Source organism: Platichthys flesus, chromosome 1, assembly GCF_949316205.1.
Source record: "Platichthys flesus chromosome 1, fPlaFle2.1, whole genome shotgun sequence".
NCBI classification, from domain to species: domain Eukaryota; kingdom Metazoa; phylum Chordata; class Actinopteri; order Pleuronectiformes; family Pleuronectidae; genus Platichthys; species Platichthys flesus.
This window is the reverse complement of record NC_084945.1, coordinates 7,833,782-7,848,689: the sequence shown is the minus strand read 5'-3', so window position 1 is coordinate 7,848,689 and position 14,908 is coordinate 7,833,782. Positions and strand designations below refer to the sequence as shown.

Sequence of the window (14,908 nt, the reverse complement as noted above, 5' to 3'; positions counted from 1 at the left end):
TATTGTCCTTACCTCTCTTTAAAAATAAATATTGGACCTATTCTGTAGTTTCAGAACTGATGTTGTATGGCTACATACTGTGTTCTTTACATACATTTATACTCTTAACAGCTGCTTGGGACAAAGATTACATTGTGTTTGACCATTGATAACTGTTCAAAACATTTAAATAAAGAGCCATTAACCCACCAGAAGGTCACAACCACCCAGTAAGGCCAGCAGGAAAGAGAGTGAGGAAAACTATATCTAAAGGGTTTTTAGTAGTTTTTCCTTACTCTTGCTGAGGGTTAAGGACAGAGGATGTCACACCCTGTTAAAGCCCCATGAGATGAATTGTTATTTGTGAATATGGGCTATACAAATAAAATTTGATTGATTGATTGATTGATGATCTTATCCTATAATGATCTTTTCAAAAAACACAAACACACTTAATTCAAATTGAATGATACTTTTTAGAATACAACCATGGGACTGAAGAGCATAGTTGATATATTTCATTTAAATGCAAAAGATTTTGCAGTAAACAAGCCTGAAGATCTTGATTTTAAATATTCAATCTGTAGAAATGTATCACAGAATTCAATAAATGGGCACTGTAGTTTTAAATAAAAGTATTACTTATATTTGTATTATTACAGGGATGGTGTTATTAATATCAATAATGTAATATTTAAATATAACATGTGTTATATTATTAATATGGTTGATAATATAATAATAACATGCAATATATATATTAATCAATTAGTTACATATTTGTTATTTCATTCTTTCCTTGTTTGACCAACGACCACAAACATGGGAAATAGTTAATTATTATGATGATGACAACAATCATAATGATAGTAATAATTACATTATTATTACTACTATTATTATTATTATTATTATTACTAGTATTATGTGTTTCGTCCCTGTTGCGCCCCCGTGTGTCCTGAATTTGCAGTCGTCCGTCGTGACGTCATGAGAGCGACGGAAGTAGTTTTCCTGAGAAAAGAATCTGGCTGATTCATTGTAGTCGGTGTGTTTGAGTCTGAACACCGAGAGAAACTCGTTCTTCTGAAGCTTCGACACATTTGACAGCAGGTAAGTGGAGTCAGGGCTCGAACACAGACACTCACCTCCAGAAAACACGGCGAGACGGAGTCAGTGTCGGTAGTTTGTCGGTGCTTCTCTGCTCCGAGATGACACAGGCGAAGTTAGCATGAGTAAGCTAACAGCAGGCTAACGCTAACAGCCAACACTAGTTTCTAAACCGAGCGATTTAACGTCAGTTCATTAGCAAGTGCATCTCTTGTTATTAAATTGCCGTCAAAACACATTGAACGGTAGTCGCAAGCAAATATTTTGAACTTGATTATCCGTGTTTACGTGACTCTGGAAATCAGCTAACTGGTGCTAACTAGCCACTTGGCCGCTAACGTCAGTTCTCTGCAGGATTTCTGTTGGTATTTTAGAATAATTATAATGATCTTGTAGATGTGACAAACTCAGGCTTTTCTAGACACGAAATTTATAAATCTACTGTGTCTGCAACCAATAAGATAAACAGGCCCCGTGATCTAGCAGCAAAAGTACAGATTAGGTTTAAATACAGACAAAATAATATTGAAAATAAGAATATAAATGAAATCTACACTAGAGGAAGCAGTAGCCTAAACAATATTGAAATATATAAAACTGTAAGTGTAGTTTTTGCTGCTGTTGAACTCTATTGCATTATACTGACTGTTATAATATTTATGTTCTCTAATGCATATTTTTTTATGTCTCATCTTGGTTTACCAACAACCACACAAATCGTGGTTCCACGATTTATACTTTATGTATATTTAAACAATTTGTACTGAATTTATCCAGAAGTACTCAACTTATTTGTACCTGATACACCTGATCTTGTTATTATCACGTGTCACATGTACCTCTCTGATACCTGATCAATTCAAGTTGCTGCTAATTACTTTTTAATGTGTTTGTTTAAACAGATAACTATGGATCGGCTGCTGAGACTTGGAGGTGGAATGCCCGGGCTTGGCCAGGTAACGCAATGATCAAATAATCCATAGATGCTTAGTATCAGTGCTGATATGTTTTTTAAAGCTCTTAGATTTGATTTAATAAAACATTTGGTTTGCCACACTGGTTCCTGCTCATAACACTATTGGGGTTCATTACTGCTTCGATTAAGACTGTCAGTTTCAGCGTTAGCAAATATTAGAGGTGAGACAAATGTATAGCAGTCCCATATATTGCCTCACAAATCTCATGGTTTTAATGTAGTGTTCCACTGGATTCATTTATGAAGTTATCACCCTTTACATATTATATGAATTATAATTCTGGATGATTTGGATGGTGAATTAGCAAAAGACAAGAACAACTGTTTAATAAACTGTGGTTTGACTCCTCAGGGTCCCCCAACAGACGCTCCTGCAGTGGACACAGCAGAACAGGTGTACATTTCCTCCCTGGCCCTGCTCAAGGTAATCACGTATTATCTGCATTAATCCCTTTTTCAGTGTGGTTGTATTCATTTTTGTGTATTCAATGGCATCTGAATCTTTGTGACGTCTGATTCGTTAGATGTTGAAGCATGGGCGGGCTGGTGTACCAATGGAGGTCATGGGATTGATGCTGGGAGAGTTTGTTGACGACTACACAGTGCGAGTGATTGATGTGTTTGCCATGCCCCAGTCAGGAACGGTATGTTTTCTTCCTCATGATATTAATTGTTATAAAATACCTGATCCAGATGTCTCATAACACACTGTACTTCATTAAACTTTGCATTATGATATGAAGAAGGATAACAAATGCTTTGTTCTTGTGCTGATTTCAATAGTTTTACAACAAAGTCTTGTTTTTTCTTCCCTTACAGGGTGTGAGTGTTGAAGCAGTGGATCCTGTTTTCCAGGCCAAGATGTTGGACATGCTGAAACAAACTGGCAGGTAAAACTGAATATTCCATTTATTCCTCTGGTCAGAGTTGGTCTCTCACAAATACCTTGAAACCCGTCTGCGGTCTTACTTTCTTCGTGTCGCTCTTCAGACCAGAGATGGTGGTGGGATGGTACCACAGTCACCCTGGTTTTGGCTGTTGGTTGTCTGGCGTGGACATCAACACACAGCAGAGCTTTGAGGCCCTGTCAGAGCGAGCTGTTGCTGTTGTGGTTGATCCCATACAGAGCGTCAAAGGAAAGGTAAAGATGAGTGGCTGCTGCTGAACACACAATCATCAATTCATTGTGTATCCAGAAGTGAATAGTAGAAATAACATACTGTTCAGTAAACTGGTTTCATGTGTTCCACAGGTTGTTATTGACGCCTTCAGATTGATCAACGCCAACATGATGGTTTTGGGTCATGAACCCAGACAAACCACATCTAACCTGGGTCATCTGAACAAGCCGTCAATCCAGGTAACAGAAGATTGATGAGTTATACAATCACTTCATTCTGTCAGTGCTATTCCTGTAAAAAATCCAGAGAATGGAGACATTTTGTGCATTGTTATTTTATTGGGTTTCACTCAATGTTTTTCTTTTGGTTTGCAGGCTCTGATTCATGGACTCAACAGGCATTACTACTCCATCACCATCAATTACAGGAAAAACGAGCTGGAGCAGAAGGTTAGAGAAAACACATATTATATATAATGCTTTTAATAATATACATTAGTGGTGCTTTATTAAATCATGAAAAAAATGGCTGTCGTTATTTCAAGATGCTGTTGAACCTGCATAAGAAGAGCTGGATGGAGGGACTGACCCTGCAGGACTACAGCGAGCACTGCAAGCTCAATGAGACCATTGTTAAAGAAATGCTGGAGCTGGCTAAGAACTACAACAAGGTGAACTCCTTCAGGCCTCATCCAACAGCCTTCTGAAAATCATTGAAAATCTTTTTATTAGGCTCATCAGAAAAGCCTTAAATACAGCACAAACTGGAACAAAGGTTATCATGCCTTGCTGCATGATAACATCAAGATGAGTACATTTGATTAGAATAATATTGTTGGCTTTATCAATCTTCTATACAGAAGAATTAATATTCTTAATATTGACTTTTAAACTATGATAATGCAGACATATCACAGTGATTTCACAGAGGAAGTCACATTTTTATTATACTGTTTGCTTCACGCAGCAGTCAGAGAATGAGTGTGGCTCTCCCATGAGTTTGTTGATATCTACGAGCATGCTTTATATCCCTTTTACAAGATTCCTCAGGGCTTGCATGACCATACCATTTCTTTAGAGCCATGCATACAAATACGCTGTGGCTCTTTGAGATCTGACACTGTTGTGTTTTTAACTCAGGCCGTCGAGGAAGAGGACAAAATGACCCCAGAGCAGCTGGCGATCAAGAATGTTGGAAAACAGGTAAGAAAACAAAGTTCCGAAAAAGACCTTTGTGTATGCTGATGTTTACAGTTTTTCATCTTTTAGTATTATGAAAAATTGAACCATCAAGGCCAGTTGATGTTTAGAGGAAGAGTTGATGAATGTCCAAGTAGAGAATGAATAGAAACTGGGCTCTGGTTACTTAGTCAATAAAGTTATCAACATTTTCTTATTTTTTAAACCAAAGACACTGTATCACCGTTGATGTTCTCAACTTCTCTCTCCTCCCTGCAGGATCCCAAGAGGCACTTGGAGGAGCACGTAGATGTTCTAATGACATCCAACATCGTTCAGTGCCTAGCGGCCATGTTGGATACCGTCGTTTTCCAGTGATGGTCCTGTGTGTGTATAACTGTTAATATTGCAACCAATGTTGTCTTTTATATAAAATAAATGTATGTATGAAACAAATTGGCTTATTTCTGCTTGGAGGAGAGACAGTGTGGGCGGCATCATATTTAGTTTTACAAGCAACAAAGCTCTGCCTGATAAGCATGAGTTTGTTTTTCTTTGAATCAAAGTATTTTTATTCTGTTATTATTTGACAATAACAAAGGGATCCAGTTTTGAACAAGGGGCAAGTCAATTGATTTGGAAAACACATTGGAATCCTTAATCCTGTTTAGGACATGGAATCTAAATGTGATGCAATAGAAACCAGTGGTTGTATACACTGATCAACCTCAGCATTAAAACTAGTGCTGATTTGTGATCTCATTACTTTCCCTTGACTTCATAACATCACAAAACTAAACCCATCAGGTCTGATCAGTAGAAGGCTGCTGTTATTAAATCCAGGTACTTTGATGTAATAACCATTCTTACCACTTGATGGAGCAAGAGTTGCAGTTTACACGGGTGAAAACACAAGATTTTAGAAAACATTTCAGTCCGGTTAATGTTCCAAAGCACATGTTTTCTCGCAGGCTTGAGAACAAAGTTAGTGAAATGGAAAAAGATGATGCAGGCTTCGTGAGCGGAGACTGCATGATCATGGCCTTTTACAAGTTTAAAAAAAGGCAAGAAGAGAAAGTGATCCGTCCTTTTTTCACCCAAGTTAAGTTTGGATCTGTAATGTTCAGTCGACAGAACATTCAGAGGTGAGTCATTACAGATTTTGTAGTCGGTTGTTTTCAGAAAGGAAGAACATGAAGGATGGTAAAGACATTACCCTGCCGTATGAAATATACAGTCTGACCTGGGCTAGATAGAACTAATAGCACAGCAACAAGGGACTATTTGTCGACCGTGGAACAATAGTGTTTTCTTGCTTTGATCGTGGGACCTGGGCCCAAATGCCAATATATCCCTCTTAGTTTATTACAGTGAAGAGAAACGTCTCAATAATGGGCTCACGGGATCTCGGCCAGCAAGAGAAGAGCAGCTTGCACGGCAGTAACTCCAGAGACGGCAGAGAACACGGAGCATATGGTGTTTCTCCACCCTGTCCAGTATATACTAACCTGACAGAGAGTTACGAGCGACGTGGCCTCCTGCCATGATATCGACCCCGGGAGGCTTCGGGTTACATAATTCTTGTGCCTGACTGAAATCTTTGCAAATCGCACAGGATGGAATTGGCTTTCTTTCAATGTGAACGTTGGGATGGTGTGAAATGAAATGAAACACCCTCTCTCGGGTGATTTGGGGAATGTGAACCTTTGCCCCCAGACAAAGTCCTCGTGAAATATCCATAAACTAAAAGATCCCAGAGGTTCCAGTGCACCTTTACTGTCCAAACCCACCTGTGTTTTCTCCAGTCCATTGCATGAAGGAAGCAACAGAGGACAGCGTGTCTCATGCTCCTTCAGAGCACTTATTTTTAAAGTCCCTGACCTCATGCCAAACCACTTCTAAGTAGATAATTTCAGAGGGGGAGACTGTGAACAGGGCAAGATGAATGCTGGGGTTGTTTGGTGTGGTTTAAGAGGACAGATCACTCCCATGGACGGGAACACATCACTCTGGCTCTGCCCCAGAGGACGACAGCATGAAGTCATTCTTTAGTATGTGCTCTCTCAGATAAACAGTTAGGAGTGCTTTACAATCATAAACAATTACAGCATTAAAAAACTGCATATAAGTCAACTTTTGTTTTCGTGAACTGATGAGAATTCTTTGTTTCTGAGTCATGGTGTTGTGAAATGAAGTGAGGAGGTGATAAATGATCGTGAACCTTCTCTTGTTGAGTTTCAGATCGTTCCTGGCCATGGAAACAGGTTTCGACAAAAACAATCTCACTTCATGGTCCATGCATCTGCTGCTCTGGAGGTTTTGATCGTATGATTCTCGGGATGTGAGTTGATTGGTCCACCACTTGTGTCCAGACTGAAATATCTGAAGTCGTATTTCATTAATATGCCATTCAAACTAACTCCTGCTCGGTCCCCATGAGTGGAGGAATCGTACTAGGTTTACCATTATGAAGGTAGTACTGCAAGTATGTATTTTCACTTGTCATGTGAAATATGGAAGCATCCATTCGATTGGCACAGAATTTGATACCGAAATTCTTGGTTCCCAGAGGTTAATCCCATTTTACGCCGATGGTCACCTGACTTTTGCTCTACAAGGCCACCAGGAGGCGCCTCAACAGCTAAATAGATTTGAGACCTGTTCATGAAGGATTTAGCTGCTTTTCATTTAGTCCTGCCATCAGGCACATTTTCAATTTGTCAAATATTTTAGTTTATAAGCGAATACTTGACCTGAAAAACTCACCAGCCACCTCTAACAGCTGAAGAATGGGACTTTAGTCCAAAGTGTGAGTAGCTGTAGACATTATGTTTGCAGGTTATCTGTCCCATTCTTGCGAACACGATGTCTCAGGGAGTCTTTTCATATTTGCCGCAAATGTTCACTTGGCCTCACGGATGAGCTGATTTGTATTTGGTGGTCAAAGGTCAAGGTCTCTCTGACATTTCAAATAATGCTTTTCTTAATGTGAATGCAGTATCTCATGAACACCTGGAGAGAACCCCTTGGGTGGTCAAAGGTCACAGAGAAACTTCTTCAAATTTGTGTGGTCTAACTTGAGTGGAACTTCAAAGTATCCACAAAGTTTAATCTTAGACTCACAGATAGCTGGGTTTCATTCCGGCCTCACAAAACCTGGTGTTGGCCTCTTGAATTTGAAATCTCAATATCTTCTTCAAATTTGGACTAGTATCCATGACTCAATGATTAACCCAATAGATTTCATTGGTCAAAGGTCAAATTCCCAGTGACCCCATATTGTAAATGCAACATGTCAGGAACCCCTGGAGGGACCGAAGCTGGACGCATACAACTGCAGGGCAGTAAGTCTAGTTTCTTTTTGTTCTGCACTCTAATGAGGGTTTAGCAGTGTGTGCGTAGTGTACTGCATGTGTTAGAAAGTACAAGTTCTCTGCACATCTCTTTGGGGTTATAAACGATCACCCATCGACCGAGATCTGCTTTCACACGGTCTCCTGAGCGCCCTGTCTCCATCCCGACTGTATTTCACCTCCCAGCGCTGCCTGTTAAATGTGACCAGGCAGAGGTGACGTGGGCTGCTGGGGCATTTCAGTGTAATGCAAGCTGCCGGGACAGCTGTGTTCCATCAGTTCAGAGTCTGACTCCCCTGTCCTGACCCTTCGGTTAAAGTACCCTTGACCTGCCTAGATCCTCACTCTCTCAACACATCTGTCTTGCCAAGAAATAAACAGATCTGCAGGGGCACTTAATACCTGCAGTGTTACAAGTACTAATGTATACAACATGAGGAATGGTGCCGGCTTCTGTCAGAGGGGGCAGGACAGCTGGGAGATGAGGAATGTGGGCTGTGGTCCGACAGAAGAACTTGAAGCACAGTTTGAAACGGCGGTCGTCTCGCATCGGCCTCAAAGTGTAAATGAATGGCGGAGGTGTCAGAGTCGTCCCGCGGCCTCCTGCCTGCCAGGTCGGCCACATTTCACCTCAGGAATACCTGTGGTGTGACTGAATGTGTTCCTTAAAAGGGACGAATCAAAGAGGGTGGATTTACTAGAGCGCTGTTACGAGGCAGAACATTTTATAGGGTTAATTAAACAGCAAATGAGGAACAAGATGGTTCTTTGTGGGGTTTTTTTTCATTTGAACAAGAAGTTAAAAAGCTAAATCGTCCAAGAAAACAAAAGACCGTGAAAGGTTTGCATTAGGTGCTAAACTTCCCCAAGGGCTCAGGAGTTCTTCTCCATCCCTTGATCTCAACACAGATGTGTTATAGCTCCCTCTGATCTGCGTTTGGTGAAGTGGTGTCGACCACTGTCCTGACCAGAGGCCGTAAAAGTCACATTATAGAGAGAGTTTGTGTTCATCTGTCTGGTGGTGACCTAACAAGTCAGAGTGACCTGCCCTGACCCCCCCCCCCCCCCCCCCCCCTGTTCGGTGGAGGACAGTCTGCAGTCTGAGAACACAGAAGCCAACAAGGTATTTTCTCGTTCGCTGAGAGATCAGTTATGGATTAAAGTTTATTCACGTGAAAAAGGAAGGATGCTCTTGCTTGCACTCCTGATATTTTTTTGATCATTGATTTCTTTTCTGTTTTTAAGCATTTTCTGAACTTTAATTTAACATTTTCTAACTATAATTTCTACTTCTTTCCCATTTGGTTCTCCTTTCTTTCAGAAGTCATTTAATTTTCATTTATATTGTATGTGAAGCATTTTCAGCAGCATTTTGTAAAGGTGCTGCATAAATTAATATTTATTATTAAAACATTCTCCAACAAAATAAAAATGTTCTTGTCCACTTCCTTTAGAGATAAGACATTTTCAGTCAATCATGGATCCTAAAGGTAAGAATCTGGCAGATTTTGGGAACCGATATCTATGTGTGCATTTTGGTGAAGCTTGATTAAGTTTCAGACTGGTAAATGCTCTTCTGAGGATTTTTTTAGTTTAATTGTATACTGCCATTATTGTTTTTTTATATTTGAGATCCCTTGTTATCCTACAGGTTTTATCTGTCTCCTGTTGTGCTTCTCCGGAGATATTTATGAGGTAACTTGAAGTGATCCAAACTGACCCGTGCTCCACAGTTCAGTGGACGAGGAACTCTTTGTCCTCTGTGCTGTCCATCTGCTGATTCCTGGGAAAAGGGAACACTGACTAAGACCCCATTTGTTTTCAGGCATGTGCAAAAAGAGCTCGGGTTCTGCAGGGAGAGGCCACTGGCCAACATTCAGACCTGTAGCCACACAGCGAGTCCACCGACCCAGCCATTTCTTATAATTATGTGAAGTCATTTCTCCGCATGTTTGCTCTCTTTGTCTACGTTATGCAACGCAGCCATATGCTTCCAATCCACAGGAGAGAGTCTGCAGCAAATACAAGCACACGAGTTTACCAGAAACTGTTATCGCTCAAAGCACAGATAAATCTGGGACTAGTCCCCGGTCCCCCTCCACACTCTCTTTGACTGTTTGTTTAAAGGTTCCCCTTGAGATATTGGACAGTGAAATGATGGGAGGAAAGGATATAATAGAGGACAAGTACACAAAGGCCATCCGGTGCGGCGGAGTCCAGAACACATAATTAAAGTTCCAGGGATGATTCAACCCTCGATGGATTTATCATGATGCAAGATTTTGGACCATAAATGAGCTCTCTGTTTTTACTCTGCTGCATGTGTGTGTGTGTGTGTGTGTGTGTGTGTGTCTGTGCGTCTCGTTGTGTGGGTTGTGGCTCTCCACTCGTGTTGTGCCCCACAGCCTTTGCTTCCTTGCATCGATGCTCATGAAGCTTTAATGACAGTAACCATTTCCGCGGTGTTGTGATGTTATTTGTTGCCCGGGACAATATTTCCATTCTTGCGTGATGATGTCACAGTCGACAGAGTTTCCACCACAGCAAAGGGCTGTGAGGAGATGAATGCGAGTGTGTGTGTGTGTGTGTTTGTGTGTGTGTGTGAGTTTGTGATGTGCAGTCAGACCGGCTGCGTTTGTACAGGGAAGCAGGGTCGTGTTGAACAGAACCGCAAAAGAGAGGAGCTGTTCATTGGCCGGGTCTGAGCGGGACTCAGCGTCTGGGGCCGTGTTGTTTAAGTCAATAAGTGACTCTGTAACACACACAGGGAAATAAGCAGCTCTCTATGTTACAGTGTGTTTACTCTTTGTCCTTTAATTAGAGGTTACATAAGGTATTCTTCCTCTCAAAATGGCAGTTAGGAGATATGAACGGTGAGCAGGCCATGACTTGCACGATTGACTCAAAGGTTGCTCCGTTCACATTTAAGATTTGATCACATCCAGTTTTTTGACACAACGTAACGTGTATTTGTGTCTTGCCAAACCGCAACATAGATTAATATGGAAAGGGTCTCAACCTTACTTTGTATTGTTGTATGTGCAAAGTATATCATAAAGGAATTGGAAATGTGAAGCAATGATGCATATATACATAAAATATGTACATACATGATTATAACCTTCTAATAGGCCGGTCTCAATAGGAGTAACATTAAATAACTATTTTCAGAATCAGTAGAAGCCATGCATATGTCTACCAAGGCCCAACAGTCTCCTAAATCCAATAAAGATATACCAGATTGCGCACACATATCTATACATAAATATCAGTCCCCTAAATATGCCTGATTTTATTTGTTATCAAGATCCAATAGTTATTCTCTGGGGAATCAGTGAAAATGTAAAAAAAATAAAAAAATATCTAGCACTGTAAGAAAGTGACTCAAACTTGTCTTGGATCCATCCCCTGATCTGCAGCTGAGCCAAAATCGACTAGACTCTTGCCTTTCAGGTTCTGTGGTAATCGGTCCAGGGCTGAAAACAGAACCCTGGACTTTTAATACTTATTAAACCTTATTTAACCTTTCTGATGTTGCTCACACCCAGCAGCAAGTTTTTCACATCTTTCAGTGCAAACTACCAAAATAACTTAAATAAGCTCAGTTTGTCTGATATTATCAGTCCTTTATTACCTGGGTACTTTGCATTTGCACATATTTTTATTGAACAGATTTGACCAATGATTCATGTGCTTAAAGTTGATCTTTCTCCTGAGACTCTTTGCACCACCAGTAGGTTGATTTTCATTTTGTCCAATATTCTGGTTCGGAAAATAACTAATAACAGCATATCTAATGACGTTCTCATACGTCACTGCTGAGCTGTGCAGCTTAGTTCATAGAGAAGACAAAAGTTTATGTTGCTCAACAGAAGTAAGAAGAAGCCCAAAATATAAAAGGAGAACTACGTTAGACGGTCCTTTAAAAATATGAATATCGTCAGATTTGCCTAAATGACAGTTACTATGCATTTGTGCAGACAAGAGCAATTTGAAGTATTTTCCATTTGAAATACAGAACTGATTTTAATAAGTTTAACTTCCTATTTTCATGCAAGTAAACTCAGAAACCTCCAGACTTCCTTCTCTGGTTTTGAGACAATCGCCTCTGACTCAATCATCTCCACAACAAACAAAGATGTTCACAATGCTTTCACCATGTCTGTGTCATATCTGTGGGAGTCTGTTATTTCATTTCTGCAATGTAAAGGTCAATCATGGCTCAGCAGATAGACTGTATCTAAATAAATATCAGGAGAAAGTTTGTTTTCCATACAGGACGCCGTTGAGAGGTGGTCTACCACCGATATGTGACTTCCTTTACCTGTACGTGCACTTCACACCTCCTGTCGCAGTCTCCAGTGAGTCACATGAAGTCTTTGTGATTAGGTGTGAGCTCCCGAAGATGTTCCAGCTTTAAACAAATAACCTCTGCTGCGTCTGATGTCATAGGCTGGATTCCTTCAGGGGACGAGGAGCTGTGTAATTACAGGAGATTAGAAAAGGAGAGAGACATTGTAAAGACCCACGAAAAACACACCCACACACACACATTGTGATGATGTCATGCTTGTCTCAGAGGACTTTCTATCATCGTCTGTTTAATTGGTCCTCGGAGCTGCAGGACAGGACACATTACCCTGAGTAGACAGTTTGCATTGTGTCTGACACAAGTCAGACAGTGTGGGAGGGAGGCAGAGGTCAGATGTTTTTAACGAGGTCTGATTGAGTTTTGGGCCGCAGGTAATTTTTTGCAGCTTTCCCGTCCTTTCGGTATATTTTCCTTTTCCTGTAAGAAAGGCACTGACCAGAAGTTTTATTTACTGGCAAAAGTGAGTAATGAAATGGTGTAAGTCATACTCCAAACTATTGTGGTTTGGTTAAATGTTAATTCTGTTTCCTGAGATGTTTTTAACAGGCTTGTTATTTTGTCCTCAATAGTGAATCTGTAACTTGTGCCTACTTTGTGGCTTGATGGGGAAAACATTGAGAAACTCCATTTCCACAGATTCTTAATGAATTCCCCATGCAGAAAACTTTTCTGCTGGGAAATAATATGATACGGTTTGCCAGTGTGCCTGTCCACAGCCTGTGAGTCATTCTCTCAATTGGATACTTTTTCTGCACCAACTCAATTTGACAGTAAATTTGATGTTATCGCCTCTCGGTCCGAAATGCTCTCCATTAAACCGTCAACTCAAGTAGCAAACTCACTGTAGACACAAACGGATGTGGGCGCGGTGTTTGGCTCCCTGTGGCACAGTCGGTAAAACCTTCTGGCATTTCCCTCAGAAAACAGCGCTGTGGCGAATGGTCTACGGAGAGCTGCAGCCTCACATGGAGCCAAATGGAGAGACGGGGCTCAGACTGACACCAAAAAAGGTAGTGCAGAGTCGTGTGGGGGCGGATGAAATGGTAATAAAAAAAGAAAGAAATTAAAGGAAAGTGTCAAACAAGACAGAGTGGAATGATATCCTCGCCAACGTGAAATTATTCTGTGATGATGCCGGTATTACCCTTTGCTTTTAAAGACCGCAATGGTGGTTGTGGTCATTCCAGCCATTTATCTTCAAAATCAGAAATATTCTGCATTAATAGCAATAAAAAAATGTATGTTATTAGATTCGTTGTGATGTATGAGGCATCAATGGGTCAACAACATTTGCAGATTCTAATTTAAAAACTAATTCATTTTTCTTTGATTTCCTAACCACCAAATATGATGTAAACGTTAAAATGCAGATGGCTGATTTGATCACATTAAAATAGAGTCTGCATTATTTCTTACCACAAATGTACAGTTATAATTCTCTTACTAGAGTTAGGGTGTTAATAGAATCATGCAACTGCTAAATACAAGAGGCCCTTGCATTGAGCCTTGGGGAACTCCAGATATTTATTTGAATTAAATGCATAATTGCTTAATGAGACAAAGTTCCTGCCCTGTATGGGACTAGAGAGTTTGATCCAGTCTTCCAGTCTGTTTTAATAATGCTGTATGGACAGTCTTAATGGATGAAATGCTAAAAGACAGGATGCAACACCAACGTTAAGTGACAGATCGGTGTTTGTGCCGTCCAACTGGTTATTAGCCTCTTAGCCTAATATAACCACAATCTTCCTATCCTTAACCAAGAGTTGTAGCTGTCTGAACTTCCCCATATCTGAACAATAACTTTTTTTTAAACAACCACAACTCTTCACTAAGTTGATATTGGAGAAAAATCACATTTCCAGTGAACATAAAAACCAAAATACAATATTACATATTACAGATAACATATTTTAGCATTCTGGGGTTTTCGTCAAGTTGACCGATTTGAGTGTTCTTGTCCGCTGACAGGTTTTTGGAAATCAGTACTTGCTTGTCTCTGCAGGACAGTTCGTTCTTTACAGCCCCAACAACACCACTACCCTGCCAATGCTGAAGACATGCCATTATAGTCCGCCTGTTACCCACTGGGAGAATCATTGTCTGGGTGTGAACTGTGACCCAACCTTCACTCAGCAGCTACAGCAGACCACTCACCCACAGCTGCTCTGCCCTTCCTCCACCACCCCCCCTCTGAATCAAACTTCCCCATCCCTGCTGTGCTCACACTGGCACACCTGACTCTGAGCACAGTGTATCATCTCTGGCAGTGGTGTCAAAACAGGATCCTATCGTATGTGTCTGTCTGCAAAACCGTTTGCCAGGAAGTCAAGACTTTCCTGTGGTGAGAATTACGCCTCTTGGATTCTTGTTTCATTTACACGATCCTCCGGTGACCTCACGAGTGGCCACCGGCGAGAGCAAACACCTCGGCAGGTCGCAGACTGTGTTTGTCGAGGTGTCTGTGTATTTCTGTGCATGTGTATATTTGTGGAGTTGTCTGACGGAGTGCACGTACGTTGAAGGGGGCTGTGGTGGTCTCTTCATGAGGACTTTCCTTCCTCCACTACACAGACCTCTGCAGTCTCTCGGTTGATCACTCATTCCCCTGTTGTGCTATATAATGTTAATAGAAATCAGTTGTCATGCATTTCCCAAAAGAGGCTGACTTCACCTGGGGCAAGCGAAGTCAGCCTCTGAACGGCCCCAGGTGAGCTGGCACCTCCATGTCATCCAGACGGGAATGAGTGAGTAATGGTGACGCTCACGGCAAAGGTACTCCGTTAAAGACATTTCCCCTCATTTGTTTGGAAAAGTACGCA

The 14,908-nt window shown here is 40.9% G+C and overlaps 1 protein-coding gene across 1 annotated transcript; it reads left to right on the top strand.

Moving 5' to 3' along the window:
- The first annotated feature begins 942 nt into the window (after window positions 1-942).
- On the top strand, window positions 943-4,817 carry psmd14 (proteasome 26S subunit, non-ATPase 14). The gene is made up of 11 exons (XM_062379006.1): window positions 943-1,089; window positions 1,989-2,042; window positions 2,415-2,486; window positions 2,587-2,706; window positions 2,882-2,952; window positions 3,053-3,203; window positions 3,315-3,422; window positions 3,558-3,632; window positions 3,728-3,853; window positions 4,323-4,385; window positions 4,641-4,817. Exons 2-11 carry the CDS (start codon window positions 1,995-1,997, stop codon window positions 4,737-4,739), a joined length of 933 nt encoding a protein of 310 aa, XP_062234990.1. The 5' UTR covers window positions 943-1,089; window positions 1,989-1,994; the 3' UTR covers window positions 4,740-4,817.
- Window positions 4,818-14,908: the final 10,091 nt, after the last annotated feature.